This window comes from Megascapheus bottae, chromosome 7, assembly GCF_031878675.1.
Source record: "Megascapheus bottae isolate mThoBot1 chromosome 7, mThoBot2.hap1, whole genome shotgun sequence".
In the NCBI taxonomy this organism is placed as follows: domain Eukaryota; kingdom Metazoa; phylum Chordata; class Mammalia; order Rodentia; family Geomyidae; genus Megascapheus; species Megascapheus bottae.
The window spans coordinates 59896624-59918990 of record NC_143515.1 but is presented as its reverse complement, the minus strand read 5'-3'; the positions used below and the strand labels follow the sequence as shown (position 1 = coordinate 59918990).

The 22367-nt window shown below is 38.1% G+C and overlaps 1 protein-coding gene across 4 annotated transcripts in view; it reads left to right on the top strand.

Annotated features, from left to right (window-relative positions):
- Positions 1-22367, top strand: part of Crim1 (cysteine rich transmembrane BMP regulator 1) — a 177847-nt gene that overhangs the window by 28352 nt on the left and 127128 nt on the right. For all 4 annotated transcript variants that reach the window (XM_090337161.1, XM_090337159.1, XM_090337160.1 and 1 more), the window contains exon 2: positions 12700-12873. In XM_090337161.1, coding sequence (XP_090193287.1) covers positions 12700-12873 — 174 coding nt within the window. The remainder of the gene's footprint in view (positions 1-12699; positions 12874-22367) is intronic.

Sequence of the window (22367 nt, the reverse complement as noted above, 5' to 3'; positions counted from 1 at the left end):
GCACAGCAAAAGCAGGAGCGGTGACAGGGGCTTCCGCAGTTGGTGTCTGGCTGACATTTGCAGTAAAGTGATCAGTATAGATCACACTGTGTTCATGAGGTTGAATGTAGACCTAAAGAAAAAGGGTGTGAGCCATACACAAACCTGGTAGTTTGGAGAGATGCTATTGGTGGAGGGGACCAGTACCAAAGCCCAAAGGCTGCAGTGGAAGGTCAGCTGGAGATGGACACAAGCTTCAGCCTAATGTTTGTGGGTCATATGTAGCCCTAGCCTCACTTATCAGTGTGCAGTGTGACTGGATTCATAAACAGCGAGAAGCAGCATAGAGCTTTAGGCCTGGTTTGTACTGGCATCCCTGTTGATCGTGAGCTCTTAGGTTTAGCATCTACAGTACTACACAAAGGAAACTTGTTTTGTGAGAAATGTACCCATTTGTCTTTCAAACACGTTGGCTTTTTAAAATCTTGTCCTATTATATTTTTAATATAGCTTTTAAGGGATTGAATCCATGCCATGTAAATCATAATTTTCCCAAGATAGTAATGTTCACTCCTTGACATATATTTAAGGCAAGAGTCTTGCTTTAATCTACATTTGCTTATTTCTGGAGTGTTTCAAGATGAATTTAGGGATCTTTATGTTTTTAAAGTTGATGTTTCAGGCAGACTCTGTAGTGCTGAGATTTCCTAACAAGTCCAGTCTTTGCTGTGTTTCTCATACTGAATTTATAGCATTGTTGCCCTTATATACAGATATTTTGAATTTACAGCACTGTTGCCTTTATATACAGATATTTTGAGAAAACGTTATCGATTGGTTCCCATCAGACTATCACATAGGATGAATCTGGGTAACAGGAAGCAATCATAATGTAGGCACAGAATACTGTTCACTGAACATTATAAGCATATTGGACTTTGGCTGGTACCTGATAATAAGAGATTCCTGTTGTGTGGGCGGGGGGGGGGAGGAGGAGAGAGGGGCGCACATAAGTGAGAAGAAACACTTGTTTCAGTCCTAAAGAAAAAAAAAGGTCCAAGTTTGAGATACTGTTTTTGTGTTACAGTGCTAAGGACTGAACCCAGGGCTTTGCATAAGCTAGGGAAAAATACTCTACCATTACCTCAAAGCTTTGGGTGTTTAGTCAAGATATTTAGGGAAGATACTTCTTTGTAAATCAGTATTGGGTTCATGATAAGGATCAGTTAGAAATACAATTGTTGGAATATCGTTCTTTTTCCTATTCCACTTGGTAGGTTGTGGGCGAGGTAGGGGGTAGGAAAGGGAGACTTTAGATAAATTATTAGGGTAAAAAAGTTGATAGTAAGATGAAGTTGATTTGTAAAAACATTCCTCACAGAACAATTACCGATTTTATGAAACTATAATCCTGAAAAGATTCCTTAATGCTATTTACAGATCATTACACGTTTTAAAAATCATTACTGCTCAGGAGTCTAGCTCTATGGGAAGGTATTGTTTGCTTTAACAAAGAAGCTCTTGTTTCCTGGAGAGTAGGAGAGGCGAGATAGTGTTTATATTATTGGTTTTTCTGTTTTCCTGATGGTTCCAAAGATGTGCCTGCAGCTCAGTTTGTCTTGGCTGCAAAGTCTGTCTGTCTGTCTCCAAGGTTAGATGATCTGCAACAGGCCTCAAGGTCATATTTCCTGGAGATGAACCCCACAGAGTGAAAGTTAGTGGTGTTCCTGCCCTTCTTTTGTCCTGATGCACAGATCTTCACCATCCACTGGAACTTGAAGCTTTGCCCAGCGATCTCACTTGTTGGTATCTTTAATTCCAGACAGCACTGTGTGGTGGTGGAATTTTAGGCCTCCTTAACTCAGGCTTCTCAGCCAAACAAGTTAATCCCTGGGATGCACTTAGCCCAGTGTCTTGACACATAGAAGGTGCTCAATAAGTGTTATCTGTTACCAGAAGATTTGTCTCATGGGTTGAAATGTGTTTCACTAATCTTTGCTGACTATGCAGCTACTATGACGAGCACTTTATATCCTCCAGAGTGCTTATTTCTAGAGTACCTTGTTCATGTTGCTCTTGTTTGAAGTTCTGGTCATACTTCTTTTCACTAAAGTGGTTTACACTTTTGGATGAGTGCAATTCCCATATCTAGTCTTCTGTGTTGCCCCTGGATATTTGACGAACAGATTTTTAGTTTAGAAATACATTAATATTTATAAAATGGTATTGTGCATTATTCATTACACAGGTACCTTTCTGGCAAGAAGCATTAGCTTGTGTGATACCGTCTAATGTTGTGATGTTCAAAAGCGACAGACAAGGAGATAAAATAATTTGTTATTTATCTAAAATGTTTGAGGCATATTCACTCACTCATTTGACATGTGATAAATATGGATGTGACTCATTGTTGGTTAATACACCATTGATGTTAAAAGAAATCTTAAATTTGTGTTAATATTTCCAAAGCAGGCAGACTGAGATCCAAAGATATTGCTCTGTTATATCCTAATACCTGACATTGTCCTCCTACAACAAATTCCCTTTTCAAATGGAAAAAGGTCGAACCTTAAAGATTCATCTTACTTTGCTCAAATGAGCACCTGCTTGTTTTATTCCTTCCTGTCTTTTTCAGGTTCCTATTTATTTCTTCTTCTACAGATGGTTATTTTGCAAAGCTACTGTTTGCTGAACTCCACTGTATTCAGTGGCAAAGAGGAAAACTATAGATCCAACATCACAGAGGCCACTTTCTAGTAGAGATAATTAAAAGAACAATTTCATTATATCATCACAGCAAAATAATTTTAATAGATGTACCTTTGAAGTCCTGTGGAGGAACTAACACATAATTCCATCCTTATATGTACATGAAACAGTAGAGAGTCATAATGGAAGAGGAATTTCTAAGAAACTTTCTGGGTAGAGAGTAGCTTGTAGGAAGCCCTGGCATCATGAAGCAATGTGGGTCATTCAGTATTGATGGAGGAAGGCGGAGGTGTGAAAGTCAGGAGGCTGAACAAGTGTATGTTGCAATCAGTGTTCCATGTCAAGGACTTGAAAGCCCAATTGGACTTTATTTTATACAAAATTGCTTTGTAACTCTTACGTCCTTAAGAAGTTGGTAACTTCCAGTTACTTTAAGTATAGCACTTCTGTAGGAGATCAAGCACTGGGAGATCAAGTTGATACCAGCAGCCAAGGATAGCTTATGAAAATAACATGATGGAGCCGAGCATGGTGGCTCATGCCTGTAAGCCTAGCTACTCAGGAGGCTGAGATCTGAGGATGGCGACTCAAAGCCCCAGCCTGGGCACTGAAGACTGTGAGACTAATCAGAAGTTGTGCTGTGGCTCCAGGGCTAGGGTAGTGACTTTGAGCTGAAGAAATATGGGACAGCACCCAGGCCCAAAGTTCAAGCCCCACAACCAACAAAAAATCAAAGCAAAAGAAAACAAAAAATCGTGATTTTTTTAGAGGTGAAATGAAAAACAATAAGTGCTTCTCCATTTTTGTCCTCAACCAAGATTCATTAATCACGCAGCAGTACATTTGACAACTGATATTCCTTGAGACTGGATAAACACCGTTAGATGTTTAAATCGACATTTTATGGTCAGAGGCACAGCATTACTTAACATTACTTCAGCATGTGGCTGAAGAGAGGCCAGTCCAGTTCAATTCAGACATAGGCCAGTAGAGAGGATTTTAAGGTTTTTCTTTTTTGAAGTTGGAATTCATTGTCAGAGCAGAGGAAGTGTGAGTTCTACTATGCAGTGCAAACTGATTATAATCAGAAAACAATATAAATGAGTATTTAAATACTAGTCCTTTTTTAAAGTTTAGAAATATAACCATTTAATGGTTTACTTTGAATAACTTCTTGGTAAAACCATTTTAGAGGAATTAATTGCAATTTTCCCCCAAATAATGTGGATAAGTGACAGACCCTGAGGCTGTTAAGCCATTTGTGACATGGCTTAATCTTTTAGAAGAACCAGTTGGGTTCTTTTTTTAAAATTCTGTTAATCACTACTGTTGCACTTACTCTTTATGTTTTCCATTTGTCTTCTTTTTTTGCCAGTCCTGGGGCTTGAACTCAGGACCTGGATACTATCCTTGAACACTTTTGCTCAACGCTAGCACTCTATCACTTGAGTCACAGCACCACTTCCAGCTTTTTCTGTGTATGTTCTCTGTGGAATTGAACCCAGGGCTTTGTGCAGGCTAGGTATACTAGACCATACTCCCGGCCCCTTTTCTATTTTTCTTGTTCTTTGTATTTGCTCTTTTCTACCCAACTTCTCCAGTCAAATAGAATACTTAGCTCATTTATTTTTGTTACATCCTGTGAAATTTTCCTTTAAACATTTGGCTCTGATGAACATTGATTGACATGTATCACATTGTTTATCATTTTTAAATAGTAGATGTCTTCTTATTATAAACTCTTGCCATTTAATAATACTTGTTTTTACTATAGAAGTTTTCAAATATATACCAGTATGCCAGATTCAGTAGAAACTTTTTGTTTTGATGCCATTGCTTAAACTTCCTTGGGTCTACACTTTCCTTGAGCTTTTTTTTTACTCAAGGGTAGTACTCTACCACTTGAGCCACAGCTCCATTTTGCCTTTTGGGTAGACTGAAGAAAAGAATCTCACAAAACTTCCTAGCTAAGCTGATTTTGAACCACAGTTCTCAGATCTCAGCCTCTTGAGTACATAGTTTATGAGTGTGAACCACTGGTGCCCATTAAGACAATTATGTAGTAATACTGCTTCCTAAGTTGTCACTGCACAAAGCATGAGTATAAAAATCCAAAGGGAATTCATGAATTGTTTATGCCACTTCCTTCTAGTAATTAAACAGTGGAAACCTAGTGTTAAATGCCTTGGATGAGATATTTTACCTGCATGTTTATTATGCTTCCTTTGGTCATTTTTTCTCTGATTCAAGAGTCCTAGGAAAATTAATTCACATAGTTGGCATGATTCTGGCTGAAATGTTGCCAGTTTGTACTGTCAGATTCTCCTTCCCAGTATCAGAGGCATCAGTACTGGCTCAGTGTTTGTTGCACAATGGATAGATACCAATGTCTCTTTGAAGAGTGCATTATTGAAAGGAAAATAATTAGTAAATTTCCATCAATAATACTTCATTTCTAGTTCTCTGTTTTATTGGTGAGATGTGTGATGACCAGTATAAAATTGAACATTCTAATCATTAGTGAATGGTTTATTCTTTTTAAATTTTAAATTGGCTCATTACTGCTTGTTTCATCTGATATAAGGCAAACCAATGTTTGTTAAATGTTTAGGTTCTTTTTATCCATTCAATTCTTCATTTAAGTGTAAATGTGTGTGTGTGTGTGTGTGTGTTGCCATTGTTTTATCTGGCTACGTCTGTTCTCGTGCATAGTTACATTATACCTTACATGATTTTACTTTGTGGAAATGCCTGTGATGCATATTTTTGTAATACAAGTCATCTCTGCCGAAAACCATGAATTCACCCCTCCTGCTCTGCACAGGTTACAGCCCAGGAAGAGAGGAAGGGGGAGCCCTAGCTTTTAGAACATCAGCCTTAAGCTCGAAGCAGAGAGAATGAAATCTCACTGCATTAGATTCTTCCTAGAGCAGAACCTGAATGCCTGATAACAGCCAGCTGGGAACTGGGGCTGTGGAGAGCAGCAATTTTACGTTACACTGGAGTTTCTAAGCTGGCATAAAAAGAGATACCAGTATTAGTTATTTGCATCTTACCATAGCCACAGGCATATGTGAACAGCTGAAGAATTAATTTGATATATATTCCCAGAAGCCTCTCCTCTGCCAACAGAATTCCATTACTGTGAGCTTCTGAGTGTGTATCCTGAATTTGTTTCTTGCTTTTTAATACCTACTCTAGCCTATTTCGGGTGAGTGTGGATTGTTGTAGCTTTCCCTTGGTTTGGAGTAAACTCCATTAACCTAAGCAGGTACAAGTTGGAAAAGCTAGGGCTCTGAGTATACAAATGCCTTCCATCTTCAGGAAATCAGAGATTTTGGATAAACACACAGTCTCCTGTCCACTAAGTGTAACGTTCTATTCCAGGCTGGTGGCAATTCAGACAGGAGCAGACAGATTGAAAGGTTCTTTGATAGGCACAGAGTTTGAATCCTGGACTGGTTGGGCCTATTTGTATGTGGCTGGTTCCAGAAACACCTGGGCAGTGTGTCCCCCCCTTCTCGCCCTGCTCCTGTCAGACAGACCCTGTATCTCTTCCTGTCTTTCTCCTCTCAATACACTCTGTCTTCTAACCCAGTATGTAAGCTTCTTTTTTTACTACTCTCCACATTGACAATCTTTTATGTCAAATATAGAAGGAATGAATTTTTGTCATCACCAAAAGTATCAGGAGATACTTTGTGGAGTAGAAAGAATCCGGGACAAGGGACCAGATGTGGATATTCAGACTTCAGGCTGAGAAACAGTGTTTTTGCTTTGTCTTCACATGTTTGCTATTACACAAATAAGGAAATCCCTCAACTCACATTCTGAAAAACTGCTCACTGAACTGAAAATAAGAGCGTTAGGAAAATCAGGTTTGGACCAGGTCACTCAAAACCTACGGAAACCTGTATGTGGGGATAAGTCTAAACTTTTAAGAACCCAAGTACTAAATACTGACACAGGTAAGCTGCGCCTGGCTTTTGCACCATAATCCCCAGCAGCCCATTCTCTGTTCATTTTTACACACTTAGCTCATTCTGCTGCCTCTTAGGGATTTTTGCTTTGTTTTTTGTTGTTGTTTTTGTTTGTTTGTTTGTTTTCTGGTCCTGGAACTTAAATTCAGAGCCTGGATGTTGTCACTGAGCCTCTTTGTGCTCAAAGCTAGCATTCTACCACTTGAATCATAACACCCTTCTGTTTTTTTCAGAGTAGTTTATTGGAGGTAAGACTATCATGGACTTTTCTTCCCCAGGCTGGTTTCACACCAGGATCCTCAGCTCTCAGCCTCCTGAGTAGCCAGGATTACAGGCTGGAGCCACCGGTGCCTAGCTAGAAATCAGTTTTATCAGCATTAAATTAAAGATTCTGAATCATTTATTTCCCTGTTATACAGTGTGCAACATCTTTAGCTTTTTCATTTCTATGCGAAACTTCCCTAGATTGTTTAAGATAGTGAACATTTAAGCCAGTAGAGCATTCATTTTCTTTTTCTACTAAGGTAATTAAAAAAAATTACCATCTGTTTCAGGTCTTCATATCTTGCTAAGAATTTTTCTTTAATTGTAAAGAAAAAAACTTCTGAGATGTGTGTGTGTGTGTGTGTGTGTGTGTGTGTGTGTGTATGCATGCGTGTGTGTGCGCGCTCACATATATATTCTAGGCCAGGAGTTTGGTCTAGTGGTAGAGTCCTTGCCTAGCATGCACAGGTTTGAGTCCTTGGTAGCACATACATAGAAAAAAAAAGCCATAACTGGTACTGTGGCTCAAGTGGTAGAGCTCTACCCTTGAGAAAACCGAAGGACAGTGCTCAGGCCCTGAGCCCAAGTCCAGGACTGGCAAAAAAATATAACCCCAAACTTCCCTAAAACAACAACAACAAAAAACCCCACATATACATTCTAGAACACTTTCTAGAATACAAGTGTTCAGGAAAAAATCACCAATAAATGAACAGTTAAACCTTTCCTTTATATCCATATGAATACCATTTTCTCATTTACCAGTTACTTATTAGCCAAATCACATGCAAGAGATATTTCTATTTTATGATTCGGTAGAAGAGTATCCATGTTTTTGCTATTTCCCAGAACAGTATCTACACTACCAGGGCTCAGCTGTACCCAGAGGATGCTCCAGTGTTGTAGGCCAGCACTTCTCAAAGTATGGGCTGCAAACCTCTGGGAGACTCCATCAGGTGACACAGAAGTTCAAACTTGTTTCCATAATAGTGGCAATATTTTAGTGCCTTTTTTCTCTCTGTGACTTCGGCACCAATAGTGCCCAAACAGTGGTAAGTGAACCTGAGAGTTAAGTAATTAAATGGAAAAAGAAAAGTAGTTTCCCTTAAGAAGCACTATGGGTTATTAATTCTGTTACATTTCAGCTCATTGTTACATGCTTAATTAATGCTCGGTGGGATAAAATGGGTGGGAAATAATTGAAAGCTTTGTTTCATAAGATGTCTTGATTGGAGTTGATGGGTTAGCCATTGCACATACCTTACTTTCCCCTGTAATGCCCATGTATTTGGACATTCATGGATTTGAATTTGTATGTGAAGTTATTATATTTATTGAGCTTTACATTTAGGGAAACCTTAATATCTCAATGACTTGTTTGGTAGAATTTACAAAATTTATAAATTTTATTTGCAGAAGTATTTTTCTGCCTGGGATGCTATATCTTACCACATATAGAGACTACAGGGTGGGAGGTGGGGCTCTTAGGGAAGAGGGAGGTATAGCATACTTTCTCTAGGAGTTTATACTCCTGCTTTAAAGTATTGCTTTTAAAAATTCTTTTTGCTTTTTATTGTCATTATAAAGGTGATGTACAGAGGGGTTATCATTTCATAAGTCAGTTAATGAGTACATGTCACCTCTAATTATTGCTTTTTTTTTTTCTGGAGAAGTCAGACATTATGTCAGAAAAGCAGAACCTTAATCCTTTGCTTTATGGAGATTTAAAAACAGAATGCCAACTGCTTTCCAGCACTTAAGGTTGAATATCCCTAAGTCACAATCTGAAATGATCTGATATTTTTGGAACATTGATGTAACTCGAAATCTTAAAAAGGAAAAAAATCTAAAAAACTGAAGTTTGAAACATTTCTGTTACCAAGCATTAGAATAAGAAATAAGCCTGTCTTGGGTTTAGATTTACGTAGATTTGATAAGTGTGTGATTTAATCGAATTTAATTAAATATTTTCAGTCCATGTTGATCTTCTGTTAAATTGTTTTAAAGGATAATGTTCTGTAACAGAAAACTATAAAAGCACTTGTCTCAAAAGTGTGTTATACTTGATCCTATAAGAGAGTTGTTGCTAAGGGAACTACACCACAGGAAGAAAAACAAAGTATTGATTTGGAAGGGCCAGAGAATTGTTTTCCTCTCATGCAATGGAAGAGGATCAATCTTATAAGACATTGCTGGCTTCAAGCAGAGGGATGAACAGGGTGGTGATGGCATTTCCAGGGGAATAATCTTACCTGGGTATGTTCTGCCATCAATGATTCTGCAGAGAAAAAAGCAGAAAATTGTAGAGCCAGCGAGGTCATCTAGGGCGATTGACTTTCAGTTCTGAGTCTACATTGGGGGATATGGGGAAAAGCATTTGGCAGTGAAAACAGCTTGGCTCTGAGGGCCGGCTTCTTGGAAGGACTGTTGATGGCAGCCAGATGATAAGAAGGTGCAATCTGAAAACTGAACTGGGAAAGAGACTATTGACAGATGGTGCTCAGTGACAAATGCACCATTGTGCCCAAGTGGATCTTTTAAAATATGTATTGCACACAGTGCTTTCATGATGAACTTTTAAAACATATTCCTTAAACATTGTTTTTTTTGTCGGTCCTGGGGCTTGAAGTCAGGGCCTGAGCACTGTCCTTGGGCTTTCTCAAGGCTAGAGCTCTATCACTTGAGCCATGGCACTATTTCCAGCTTTTTTCAATGTATGTGGTACTGAGGAATCAAACCCAGGTCTTTGTGCATGCTAGGCAAGCACTCTACCACTAGGCCAATCTCCTGGCCCTACTTAAATATTCTTTATATTATCTTGACATAAAATTCCTTTGTGATATTGCACACCTACTGACACGCAGTCTGTTTGTGTGTGTGTGTGTGTGTGTGTGTGTGTGTGTGTGTGTGTGTGATGCTGTACTAAGTGTTTGAGTTAAAGGAATCCATGATTGGATGGGAAAGATTCTGGTCTTGCTTATGAGGACTCTTACTTAACTTTTGGGTAAGGTTGACTTAGATGAAGTCACTATAGTAGGGGTCCGAGAGGTCTGCAAATATTTACAGGAGGATGGAGTATGGAACAGCTTATTCTCCAGGGATAGACGAAAAGGCTTCGCAAAATTAGTCCAGCTCTTCAAGGACAAGTAGTAGCTATGACAAGAAGGAGGTATTCTTTGTAGAGAAAGCAATTGTATGTCCTAAGGCTTACAGCATTAGAACGTGAGAGGGATTGCTAGAAGAGGAGCTGGTAGAAATAGGTACATTCTTATTGTGAAAAAAACATATTCAACAAAATGCTGGCACATATTATTTCTTGGTGAGAATCACTGAATGGATTCAGTTTTTGAAGAGGATGATTCTGGAAACTAGGGAATGAGGTGGAGAGACAGGAAGGCAAGTTAGTTTCAAGGAGACTCAGTGGTACCTCAGAATGATGACAACTTCAGGAAGTTCCAATTATAATGGGAGTGTTAATTGTAGGGAAAAAAAGTTTTCTTCTAATTTGGTAAAAACTGCACATATTTGTAAAAACAGCTTGAATATTTCTTCTCAGAAATGTGAGAAAAGAGTTGTAGAGAAAACCAAGTAGTTTTCCAGTGATTTAAATATTTACATTTTCTTGGATTTCTTAGGAGTTTTGAGATTAGTAGGATTGAACTATCTTTGAATTATTTATTACTATGCTCAGGCACAAGAAGTCTTTCATGACAAATTTCACTGAACTGTACTAAGACAGTTGGACTAGTAACAGATGTGTCAACAACTAGACAGAAATTATAAATCGTTGAGATGCACTGCACCATTTTGCCAGGACTAAAGACAGATAACATCTTTTCTGTGTTCAGCCTACTGTTTTCTTTTCAGAATACTTCAATAATTTCGGTTACCTTGAAGATAGGAATGTTCCTTTGTTTCTGTACATATTATAAACATGTTATTTCTGAGGACCAGATTCAGGCTAAATAGGAAAGCAGATTTTAAAACAGATCACCTGTATTTCTGTTCAGACTTTGAAATCAAAAGATAATCATTTTACCCAAAGCCACACTTTGATCATGTAAGTGAGCCTGGTCTTCTGAAATCAAAAAGAGAGTTTCTCTCCTTCCTTCTCAAAGAATTGTTCTGAAACACTTTATATTGTAATTAAAGTTCTTTTAAAGACTCCTGGGCATTGGGCTCTACTAGCAGAGATCTGCAATAGAGCAAAATCTTGATACATAAGGCCATATAGTATGAAGCTAATTGAAAGGACCTCCAGGATATTGAAACAAAAGCCATATAACGAATGATTGTTGTCCCTAATGTACTATGTTGTCTCTCATCTCCTTTGCTGTCCCTTGGTTATCTCATATTGTTATAGTATCTCACTTTGTTATCTGATATATTGAATTTATTTGTATTTGGTTATTTGAAATTTGATAGGGAATGGGGATAAACCAAGCCGGGTGGGGGGTGTGTGTGGGGGGGTAATGGGTACCAAGACATGTGAAAGGGTATCAATGTATGTGAATTAATGCACCTTCTATCTGGCAAATATCATGTAACCCTTTTACTAATTACAATTAAAAAAAAAAGACTCCTGGGCAGAAAATTCTTTCAGTGAGGGAGAGCAGTCTTGCCTATTTTGTGCACTGTACAGTGCACATCAGACATAAATGTTAGCACTATAAAAACCAAGACTGTTTATACTGACTTCTATGACAGCACATCCCCTAGCTGGGAGTTCACCTTCATGGCCTCAAACCTGTAGGCTAGAGCAGTGTCACATTCTTAGGATGGCTTGTATTCCTACCTCAGTGTGAGTAACAAGTTTAAGATTTCTCAGTTTAAAAAAAAATTTCTCTCCAGATGTAGCCATCAGAAACCCATTTACTATTTAGTTGTCCACCCCCAGTTCAGGTGTGATAACCTGTCTATCTTTTAAAGATAATGTTAAGGGAAGTGGGAAACTGTTAAAGGAAGTGAGAAACATGTGTACTACTTCCCAGGGATCTATCTGTAAAGAAAAATAATCGAGTTTCCTGTTAAGTGATCTTGCAACTCTGGGGAATTATTCTAAGACTCAAGACTGGTTCTTGTGTTTTTCTGAGCTGGGTTCCAGGAAACCTGCTTTTTAAATATAACTTATTTATTATGAGCACACAAATGGGTCTCGGCATCAGAATGCTGTGGCCTTCATCCATCATTCAGCCATCATCCTTCGTGTTGAGGTTGTTGCTATGTTTGTTGTGGGGGGTATTGACCCTAGTAACCCATCCTAAAATGCACTGAAGATCTCTTCTGTTGGATCTTTCTTGGCTGTCTGGACAGTATCTTGTTTTTAATATTTTTTATTTTGTTTCAGCTGCTTTGTTTTAAGTCGAAAAACTTTTAAACCTAAAGGTGGTCTCTGAAAGAGAAAATAGTAGCTTGAAAATAATTTTTTAGATGGGCAAATGTGATTTTAACAATTTTGTTGAATGTGAGTAAAGACAGTGTGCTGAAAATTATTTCTTTTGAAGGAAGCTTAGTGGATTTTTATTATGAGCACACAACTGCACACTTAGCCATGCAGTGTCTACATGTATGGCTGTGTTTCAGTCTTCTCATTGATTAGCAGGCACTGAAATTTATTCATTTTATATAATTTTAGTCCAGCTGTCTTTCACAAGTTCACAAGGGGTTCAACTTAGATGTCATTGTGAGAGCCCTTAGTGTTTTATACCTTCAAGCAGGCCTTTGAATGAAGTAGCAAGCAAATGTTTTGTGGGTAATTGTTTTACAGATGAGAACTGGGATGAGGACCAGCTGCTTGGTTTTGAACCATGCAATGAAAATCTTATCTCTGGCTGCAATATAATCAATGGGAAATGTGAATGTGACACCATTCGAACCTGCAACAACCCCTTTGAGTTTCCAAGGAAGGATATGTGCCTTTCAGCTTTAAAGAGGATTGAAGGTAAGCACTGGCTTTGTAACCGTTGATTTGCACACTTGAGCATTATAATCTTACCTTGAGCTCGCAGAGCTTGGAGATTTTTAGAGTCTTGATGGAGATAGAGAAAGGGTATTCAGGTGTTGATGTGATGTTGCGTGTGCATTGCTCAGGAGTATGGGATGGTTGCTGTGGTAGCATGAGCAGTATAACTTGTGGCAGCCAGCCTGGATCATCTCTGCGTAATGGATGATTTCACAAAGGCTGCACTTGAGAGCAGCATCTGTCATGACTGTCCATTCTGCTTGACTGACCGTAAGCTGATGCTCCTTAAGGATTCTGCAAAGACTACTCATTTGGTGAAATCGAGAGGCTCTATAGAAGACTTGAAAAGAGTACATTTATTTTGAAGACTTAGGCTGATTTTTTTTTTTCAGAGACAAGAATCACATAGGTACAGATGGGTCATGAGACACTTCATTGCTAGAGAGCATTCTGAAATTACAGTAAAATAGTAAGACAATTTTACTAATATGTCCTTTGATGCATACAACCTGCAAAAGGTTGAAAACTTGAAAATATGCACAGTACCCAAAGCTTGTTACAAAATGTATGGCTTAGAACCAATATTAACAAAGCAGGTGTCCTCAACTTGAGTGTCAAGCCATGTTGCAAGCAGCATTAGCCCCACTTCCTCTTGGAGAATGGAAAATACTGGTGACACATTCTAAAATATTGGCATTCTAAGGTGGAAATGTTGATAATACTGTTTAGAATACTAAGAATTTACAAGATACAAAAGTCAGGCTGATAGAGCAGTAGAGTAGGACCGATGTTCCTGAATACGTATTATTTACAAGTTAAATTAGAGGGTAATAAAAATAAGAAGTTTATAGTAACCTTTCAAATAACCTCATTCTTTATATGTACCACTGCTGCTGAATCACTAAGAGGCAAAGAAGAGCTGAATTAGGCCTGTTACACAGTTTTCTACAATAGAACTAAAACTTGAAAGCTGAAAAATCTTAGCTAATAATTCGTCCAGTTCTTAAATTTAAGCACCAAAAACTGGGCTCCTATACAATAGACATGGCGTATACTCTCCTAGTCACACTATGGTTCTAAGCCAAGGCAGTTCTATCCTTCAGCTACTCTTTGCTCACCTCTCACTCCGTTCTCCAAGAATGTTTTGCTAGCTTTAGTATAGGAGCCAGGAAATGGATGATGTGGTCACATGACTGTTTAAGTGGTTAATTTACCTACACATACATATTTTGCCACTTTATATGAAATAATGCAGCAAAGCAGAATTATTACTTTTTGTCATTCTCATATTTCCTTAGCGTTTTCTGCAAGTATTTCCAGGGCCTTATACTGGCTTTGGCAGTCACTGTTTTCATTCAGGTCATTTTGCAGTAACTTAATGCCATGCTCCTGAGCATACTCTTTTCACAGCTGTCTAAGCTGTTAAGATGTCAAATGTCTTAAGTATGATGCACAGGAAGTTATGGCTCCAAACATAGCTGGACAGTGATACACTTTTATTAGGGTATTTTTGATCTTTGCAACATAAAGATGATCTTTAAATGATTCTGAAAAGCCAAATTTATGAATTTGGTAAGAATTCAGAATTTGATGAGTTCCTTTTTCTGACAAATAGTTTTGAAGGAACAGTCCTATCTACATTCTAATGTATATTGTATGTAGGATGAATAGCTTATGTCATAGTTATCCTGTTACGATTAATGACTTACTCATATCTAGTGGTTGAAATACTATAGAAATTTTGGTATTAATCTGAATTATATGATCAGGTATTTCAGAAGATAGTCTGGACAATTTAGTGTTTGGATAATATGAGCAACATGGACAGAGAATCAGATGTAGAAGTGTGAATTTACGTGACGTATGTATGTAAGATACTTCGAAAACTGATCTAAAAGAGAGGGGTTTATTTTGGTATGTAATAGAAAATAAAGATAACGGTATATAACTGGCTTGTCTGAAGCCCAGTAAGTTGAGCTATAAGAAAGTATTTCAGGGGACTGGGAGTATGGTCTAGTGGTAGAGTGCTTGCCTAGCATGCACGAAGCCATGGGTTTGATTTTTCAGTACCATATACACAGAAAAAGCCAGAAGTGGTGCTGTGGTTCAAGTGGCAGAGCATTCACCTTGAGCAAAAAGTGTCCAAGGACAGGGCCTAAGCCTTGAGTTCAAGCCCTTGGACTGGCAGAAAAGAAAGAAAGAAAGAAAAAAAACCATTTCAGGTTTATAAACAGAGACAATCAGAGTGTGATAAAAATCAATGTTAGGCAGACCAGGGTTGGGGTAGAGTTGGCGCCCAGTAGATTTGCAGAGGGAGATACTGCAGTCAGGAGGTTTTTGGAGAGCTGTTTATGGTACCAACCAGAATGGTAGCAAGGTAGACATTGAGGTAAGAGGGTTGCATACTAGTTTGATGAAAGTATTGACGATATTTGCTGGAAGATGAGAGGGATGAAAACAGACAATCCTGGAATTTCTGACCAGAAATAGTTGAATCCTTAATAAGTAAATTAATAGAAATAGGAGAACTCTTTTGAAGTGCTTTGTAATAAAATAGATGAAAATAAGGTATTTGCTTCAGAAGACTATCAAGCCAAGAGACCTTAAACATACAGGGATGCTACAGGATGTTTGAATAATGATGAAACAACCTGGCAGAAAGGGAGAAGCCAGTAAGAAAGGCAATGATTGTAGGAGAAATGCTGTTGGGAAATGAGAAGATCAAAGTTGTTTCTGTTTCCCAGAGAAATATAGAGAGGTCATGGTCTTACCTTGAAGTGGAAGAAGGACTGTGAAGAATTGAGGAGGGAGAAGAAAAAGTAGTATAGATGTTTCGGAAGAGAAGATGAGTGAATTAATGGGGATACATGGATGGGTTGCCTATGGTGATTTGGGATTGGGGGAAGGGGGCTGCCCACTTAACAGGTATAAGTAGTTATCAGGTTCTTGAAGAGAGATCTGCCAGCATGGATATGTGGATCTTTCTGCAGCTCTAGTGCAGCAAGGGTAGAAAGGCAACTAGATTACTTTTTTCTGATGAGTGTGGAAGGAGGAGATAGGGAGAGAAAAAGAAGGGAAGGAAGGAAGGGCAATGGAAGATTGTGCAAGAAAGTATATATGGTAGCCATCTGTGTGTAGTCTGCACTGGGAAGTATCCAAACCCAGTGAATAAGCAATGGCACCAGTGAATGGAAGATCCTAATGGAAGTGGGTTAGCTGAAGAAGTCAGAGAATTTGGAGAACGGACACGGGGCGGTTAAGATGTTTATTAGTTGTAATGAGATCCAAGACTAATGAGGCCCAAGACTTTGACTACGTTTGATAAAGTTGGCTGAGCAGAGCTGAAGAGCAAGACCACAGAAGGCGGGCAATGACGGGGTAAACCAGGGAGAACCACACACGAAGCACGGACAGTCGTAGGGAAGAAACACTGAATACCAAGTCCTGTCCATGAACTTAACAACCTCTCATAGCCGGTGATACAGTCTCATGACAAATGCTTCAGGCGAACAAGGTTTACTTTTTAAAGGTGAAAAGAAAGACTCTTGAAGTAGAGTTAAGCACAACAGAACACTTAGGCTACTCCGGAGGACTTCGTGGAATGTCGCAGGTGCAGTTGTCTCCATTGAGTAGTCAGGCACTACCCAGGTTTAGGCTAGAGCAAGAAGATGGACATAGCACCCTAATGGGACAGTGAAGGGAGAGGGGATTTAAGCTGAAGACAGATGGTGAGTTCTAGAAAGTATGGAGAAGGATTTGTCCATGTCACTGGAAATTTCACAGAACCAAGTGGTGGTTAGAGGCCAACTCATGTTTATATTTGTTCTGGTGGTGGTAGTGGTAGTGGTAGTGGTAGTGGTGGTAGTGGTGTGTGCTCACGTCTGGAATCTGAATGTAGAAAGGAGACTTGCTTTATGACAGTCTGAGGGAAGAGAAGAAGGGAAGAAACCACAGATCTCAAGAAACTCAGCATATGAAAGGAATATCAAATATAGTGAGAAATAAAAGGAGGGGGAAGACTCAGATTACCTGAGGCCTGGTAGATTACTATGAGGCATATCGATTTTGTGATGACTATATGTGAGCAAAGATGTAACAATTTGTGCATAAAAAGACCAATATGCTGCAGAAGAGACTGGGGATAGCGAGATGCCAGAAGGGAACAAAGCCCACAGGTCTGCAGAATCCACAGTTCTTTTAGAAGTTGAGGTATAAGATAAAAGGGAGAAGCTGAAGATAAAGATAAATAAGTGGCTTTGAGATATCATTTGAAAATAACAGAAGTTGATGTGGATGGGAAAGGAAAGCAAAATGAAGGAATCTTAGATTTGGGGTTCTATACAACATGTGTGTACTACCCTTTACTAGGGAAAGGAGCAGAATTGAGTTTTGTTTTAGAGAGACCAAGTTTTACACCCACATAGAGCTTGCTGTTGTCACTTAAGTAATTTTTATGCGAATCACTAACTCACTAAGAAGCATTTAAACATGGGTAGTTCCACGGTACATGTGCTGAGGACTGCCAATATACACCCCTGAGAAAAGTTAGAACTTTCCACCAAGAGGAACAACCTCATTAGGAGATGGTGAGGTAAAAGGAAAATATGCAATCACTCTGATTTACCACCTAAAGGAGACTAGCCAAACAAGTAACTATGTGAGAGTCATAAAATGTGTTCTTGAACACATTTTTTAGCTCTTGCTACATCATACATTACATGGATTTGTAGAGTGATACAGATTAAGTAAGTAACATTTACTCCTGTTTGGAACTGCAATAGGAGGAAGACACTTGGACTTTTAGAACTTCCTACTTTGAGGGGTAGGAGAGGGAGTGAATTTGATCAAAACACATGTGCACATGTAGAAATATCACTGTAATATTTGTACAGTTAATATCTGTAAAAACCCTGTGTAAAATTAACATATGCAAAGAAAAACGGCAATCCTTCTTTTAGGTTCCAGCACTTAGAGATAACCTTCAGTGGTATTTCATTTGTGACTAATCTGAGAAAAGATGGACAGCGAAATACTGGGAGGTGATTACTGTGTCTCATTGTCTTATATAGTGTGAACAAGTAAGAGCTTTTCCTACATCCATCTATGGGTTGGCTAAGTCAAGTAAAGTTTGGTAGAGGAACTGGAAATTGAGGCCAACTTTGAGAAATTTATTGGGTGTCTCTATCAAATGTAGAGTGTAAAAGTAGAAAAGAGAAGGAATAGAGGACCTGGCTTAAGTAGAAAAGAGAATGAATAGAAGACCTGGTAGGGGAAAAAAAGTCAAGGTGATCAAGTTAATGTGCTTTGATGGGGAATACTAATTGTCAGACTGAATGCTCGCAGTGATGATGCTCAGGATAGACCATCTGCCAGGTCCAGTGGTCAGGTGCTGTCAGTTACCAAATATGGACTATAAGGGAAAGCAGCTGAGGGGAGAGCAGATGAGGTATATACAGAGTTTGTTTTTCTGTGTTTGAGGTATCTACGGAGAATCAAAGGGAAGAGGAGAGTTATGGTTCTGGAACTCGAAAGCAATCTGAACTGGAGATAAGATTTGTGAGTCATCCTCCCACAGAGAGTATGATGTCCTAATGACTTGTGAGTGTATCAGTATGAGGAGAAGGATCGCTTTTAGGGGAGAGTAATGTGACCACAATGTACATAGTGGAGGGAGAAAGTAACTGGCAGTGGTAACACACGAAAAGCAACATGAAGGAATGCATATGGGAAGCTAATATAGGAACTGTTGAGTACTTGGTCAGGACCAGAGGTGTAAGTTTGAGGACTGGTACAATTAGTCTAGTGAAAGCAGCGTCTCACACAGTTATGATACTGGAAGTATAAAATGGAATATATAATTTTAGCTGATGGTTAATTGATTGATGAACTAATATGTATTCTCTTGTTCATAAGAAAGCCTTTGCAAAGGTTAACGAGGTTAGATCCCTCAGTAGACTTATGCCTGGAATTAGCACTGGTTCAGAGCAAGAGCTATAAAATACTCAATAATTAGATAGGGAGTGAAGACATGAGACTGTGGTCTAGGCTCAGTCCCCTCAGCATTCTCCACAGATACCTCTTATGCTAGAGTTGCTTGGATAGTTTATTTATACACGCCTTGAGTCCTGTACTCAGTACAGTTTTGTACACAGGCCGTGTGCTACTACATGCAGTTTTCCAGCCTGACTTTCATTTGTCTTCACCTGAAGGACCATTCTCTGGATGACTTTAGGCGTGCTGGCACATATATTGTATCACATTTCAGATTGACAGTGGCAGTTTGTTTTGAGGTTTTTTTTCTTTTAAAGTGATTTTACAAAGGTCTTAATGTTTGAAAACATTTATTCTAGCATCTTAAATTACATAAAATATATATCCTTAGCCAGAAAGTAAAGATGAGAAAAAATAACAGACGTAGTTTATATGAAGTCTCATATCCGCATTTTCTTCCCCCACTGCTAGAAACAAAACGAAGTTTGATCTTATGTCTGATAGCTATGTTCTCTGAAGCTAAACACATTTTGACATGGAGACAAATGAGTTCTGATCTGTAGCTTCTTTTTTTCTTCAGATTTTAAAAACCTTGGAACATTAACTGCTTATTATTCTGTATGTTAAATTTACCCTTTCAAGTCTACCTAAGAAAATGCTGTCATGTGGAAAGTTTCTTATAGTTTTTTTTTAATATTTCCTTATTTCACAAGGAAAATGTGAGTATTGAGTTCTCTTCTTGGTTGTTACCTTTTTCTTGGTCTGGAGGCTACAAAGACAGCCTGTCCTTTGTGACCTCATCTAGTGTTCCTATTTGATGTCATCTGTAATGCTTGTCAGGACACAGTGTAACTTGTACTTCAAAAGAAATAGATAGTATGCTTTCAGAGAACTTTCTCTTCAAAAGTTTTTAATATTTTTTTAACACATAGGATTAGGAAACCTGTAGAGAACACGTTCCATGAAAATGTGATCATATGAATCTGGGCATATTAACTTTACTTTGATCCTACCTTAGCAGAAGTGCACAGCATTCTCTTCAACTATCAATCCTGCTTACTACTGTACAAGCAACAAGCTTTAGCAAGGAGCCCGCTGCTATCCCATAACCTAAGTACAGGAGGACAGACCCCTCCTCTGTTCCCATACAGGTTCTCCGGTAGGCAAAGGTCATCAAAGGACCAAGCCTCCTAGGCATTCTTGATTCATTAAGACTGGCCCAGGCCTATGTGTCCACATTTCCAGAACACTCTAGGAGAAAGTGCTCCTGCCAATTTTTCACCTTTTTGCAGTTACTATGCAGTGCTTATGTGAGTCTACTTCCCTGCAGACTTACATTTGTTTCTGCTACTTCTTCTATTGCCTTTAAACAACAACAACAAAAGCCAAATTATGTTCTACAAATGGCTTTACCTCAAATATTAATCAAGAGTAATGGTTTCAGATTCAATTAAAATTCTTTTCCAAGTAAATTTTTAAAAAAATTAAATGCAGTTGAAGCATTTCATCTAAGGTCTTAAGGGACAAATTCTGGTACTTGGATGCGGGGGAAATGATTGGTTTTTCTAATAGTTGGTCCTTTAAACTTTTTCATAGTGGATGTTTTTGTGGGTGCATCTATTAACTGCTGCATGGTATTAAATGTCCCTATTTCCAAAATATTCCTAATGTTGTATTAGCTAAAGTGGAAATAATCCAGTGTAACCATTAATCGACAGGGACAGGGATACTAAGAATTAATTACATATTCTCCCCCAAAAATAGCTACTTTAAGATACCAATTTACTAGAGTTAAATCTCCAGGGCTCTTAACATTATTTCTTATGGAAAGAGGGTGGCTATTGTCCGCTTAATGAGGTTTATGAAATTTAGGTGTGGCTCTTGGCCTTTGCAAGCTACTGTTAATATTCATATTGATAATAATATTGATAATACATATATGTAGTGATATCCCTACCCTACCCTGAAAACTCTGTGTTCATTACAAAGCCCAGCATTCTGCTTGGCTTTCTCTGCTTTAGAACTTACGTGTATACAAAATCTTAAATTTTAAATTAGTAAGGTTCTTTATCATCATTACTCTATATAGATTCTCTTTTTTCTTAAGGTTAGTTACACCCAAAAGCAGTACTGAATTGTGCTGGAGAATATATTGCTTTAGCTCATGTAAATTGTTAAAAAAATTTTTTAAAGAATCTACTTAACATTGCTTATCAAGTTTAGAAACTAGCTCTTCCCTTGGGCAAGTGAAAAAATACATTTAACCTTTGGTTGGTTGGGGACTTCATTACCATTAGGATACTGATATTCCCTTTATTCAAGTGTTGTTTTATAGTTACTTTTTATAGATATTTAATTAAGGTAGGCAGTTAGAGACCTTTAAATCTGTATTGCTAGGTTCTGCTTTTCTCTTTGTAAAGACAATCAGAAATTAATAATACAGTGTACCTTTCCTGTTTTGAAGAGTATATGCTTACATACATGAAGATATATTCACATATAAACATATGCATTCACATATATATGTGCATAGAAATCTATAAAACAACTCTAAAATCTAAATGTGTTTTATTTTAAATCATCGTAATTTCATGGGGAAAAGAAGCATTTTCAAAGTTCTTTATAAGTAGTTTACTTTTAAGTTGATGTTTGACTTGGTATTTTAAGCTTTTACATGATAAGTACCAAGTTTTCAGAGTATTGCATTAAATCATTGCTATTTTGATGTTTTGATAACTAATATAAGGAAAATAAAAAGGGCTAGCAAAAGGCGGAAGCCAGTGTCAACTCTCTGGGAAATAAAAACAGGAAGCTTAAGGAACTTGGCCTATGGCCAGATGAAAAGGAGCAGTTGGTTGAATAATTACACCTGCATTTTAGCTGTGGGAAGTCGTAGTGTCTTTCTTGAGCCTGTGATTTCTTGTGCCCATCAAAGAAAAAGAGACATGATTAAAGACATTGTAATCTTATTGCCAAGGAAATGTGGGTGGATGAGTGAGTGGGTTTAGGAGAACATTTTATTCAGCCACATTGGGGCTACAAAAAAAGATTGATAGAAAAACTAAATTTTTAACTTGATATCTAAAGCAATGTCTGGTGTCTTAATATTCTGTACTGTTCATTGAATTTTCCCCCTTACCTCTGCTGTAACATTTTTGGGGTTGATTTGTTTTGTTTTGTATTTGTTTTGTTGTTTTAACTCTTTAAATCTATACTTTCAAGCCGTCTTCTATCCTAAGATGAACTTTGTCCAGATCCCTGTATATATCCTGTAGCCACTACTCTCCTGCTAGTTAAAGGAGTACCAGATATAGATGAGCATTTTTACTATACATATTTGCTTTATCCTAAAACTAAATACCATGTACTTAATATGCATTTGGAAAGACATGGAGGGGAAACAAGCAAACAGACACCTGACAGTTCACCTAGAGAAATGATGTTCTTTTGGAGCCATGCCTAAATTCTTTCTTTCTTCCTAC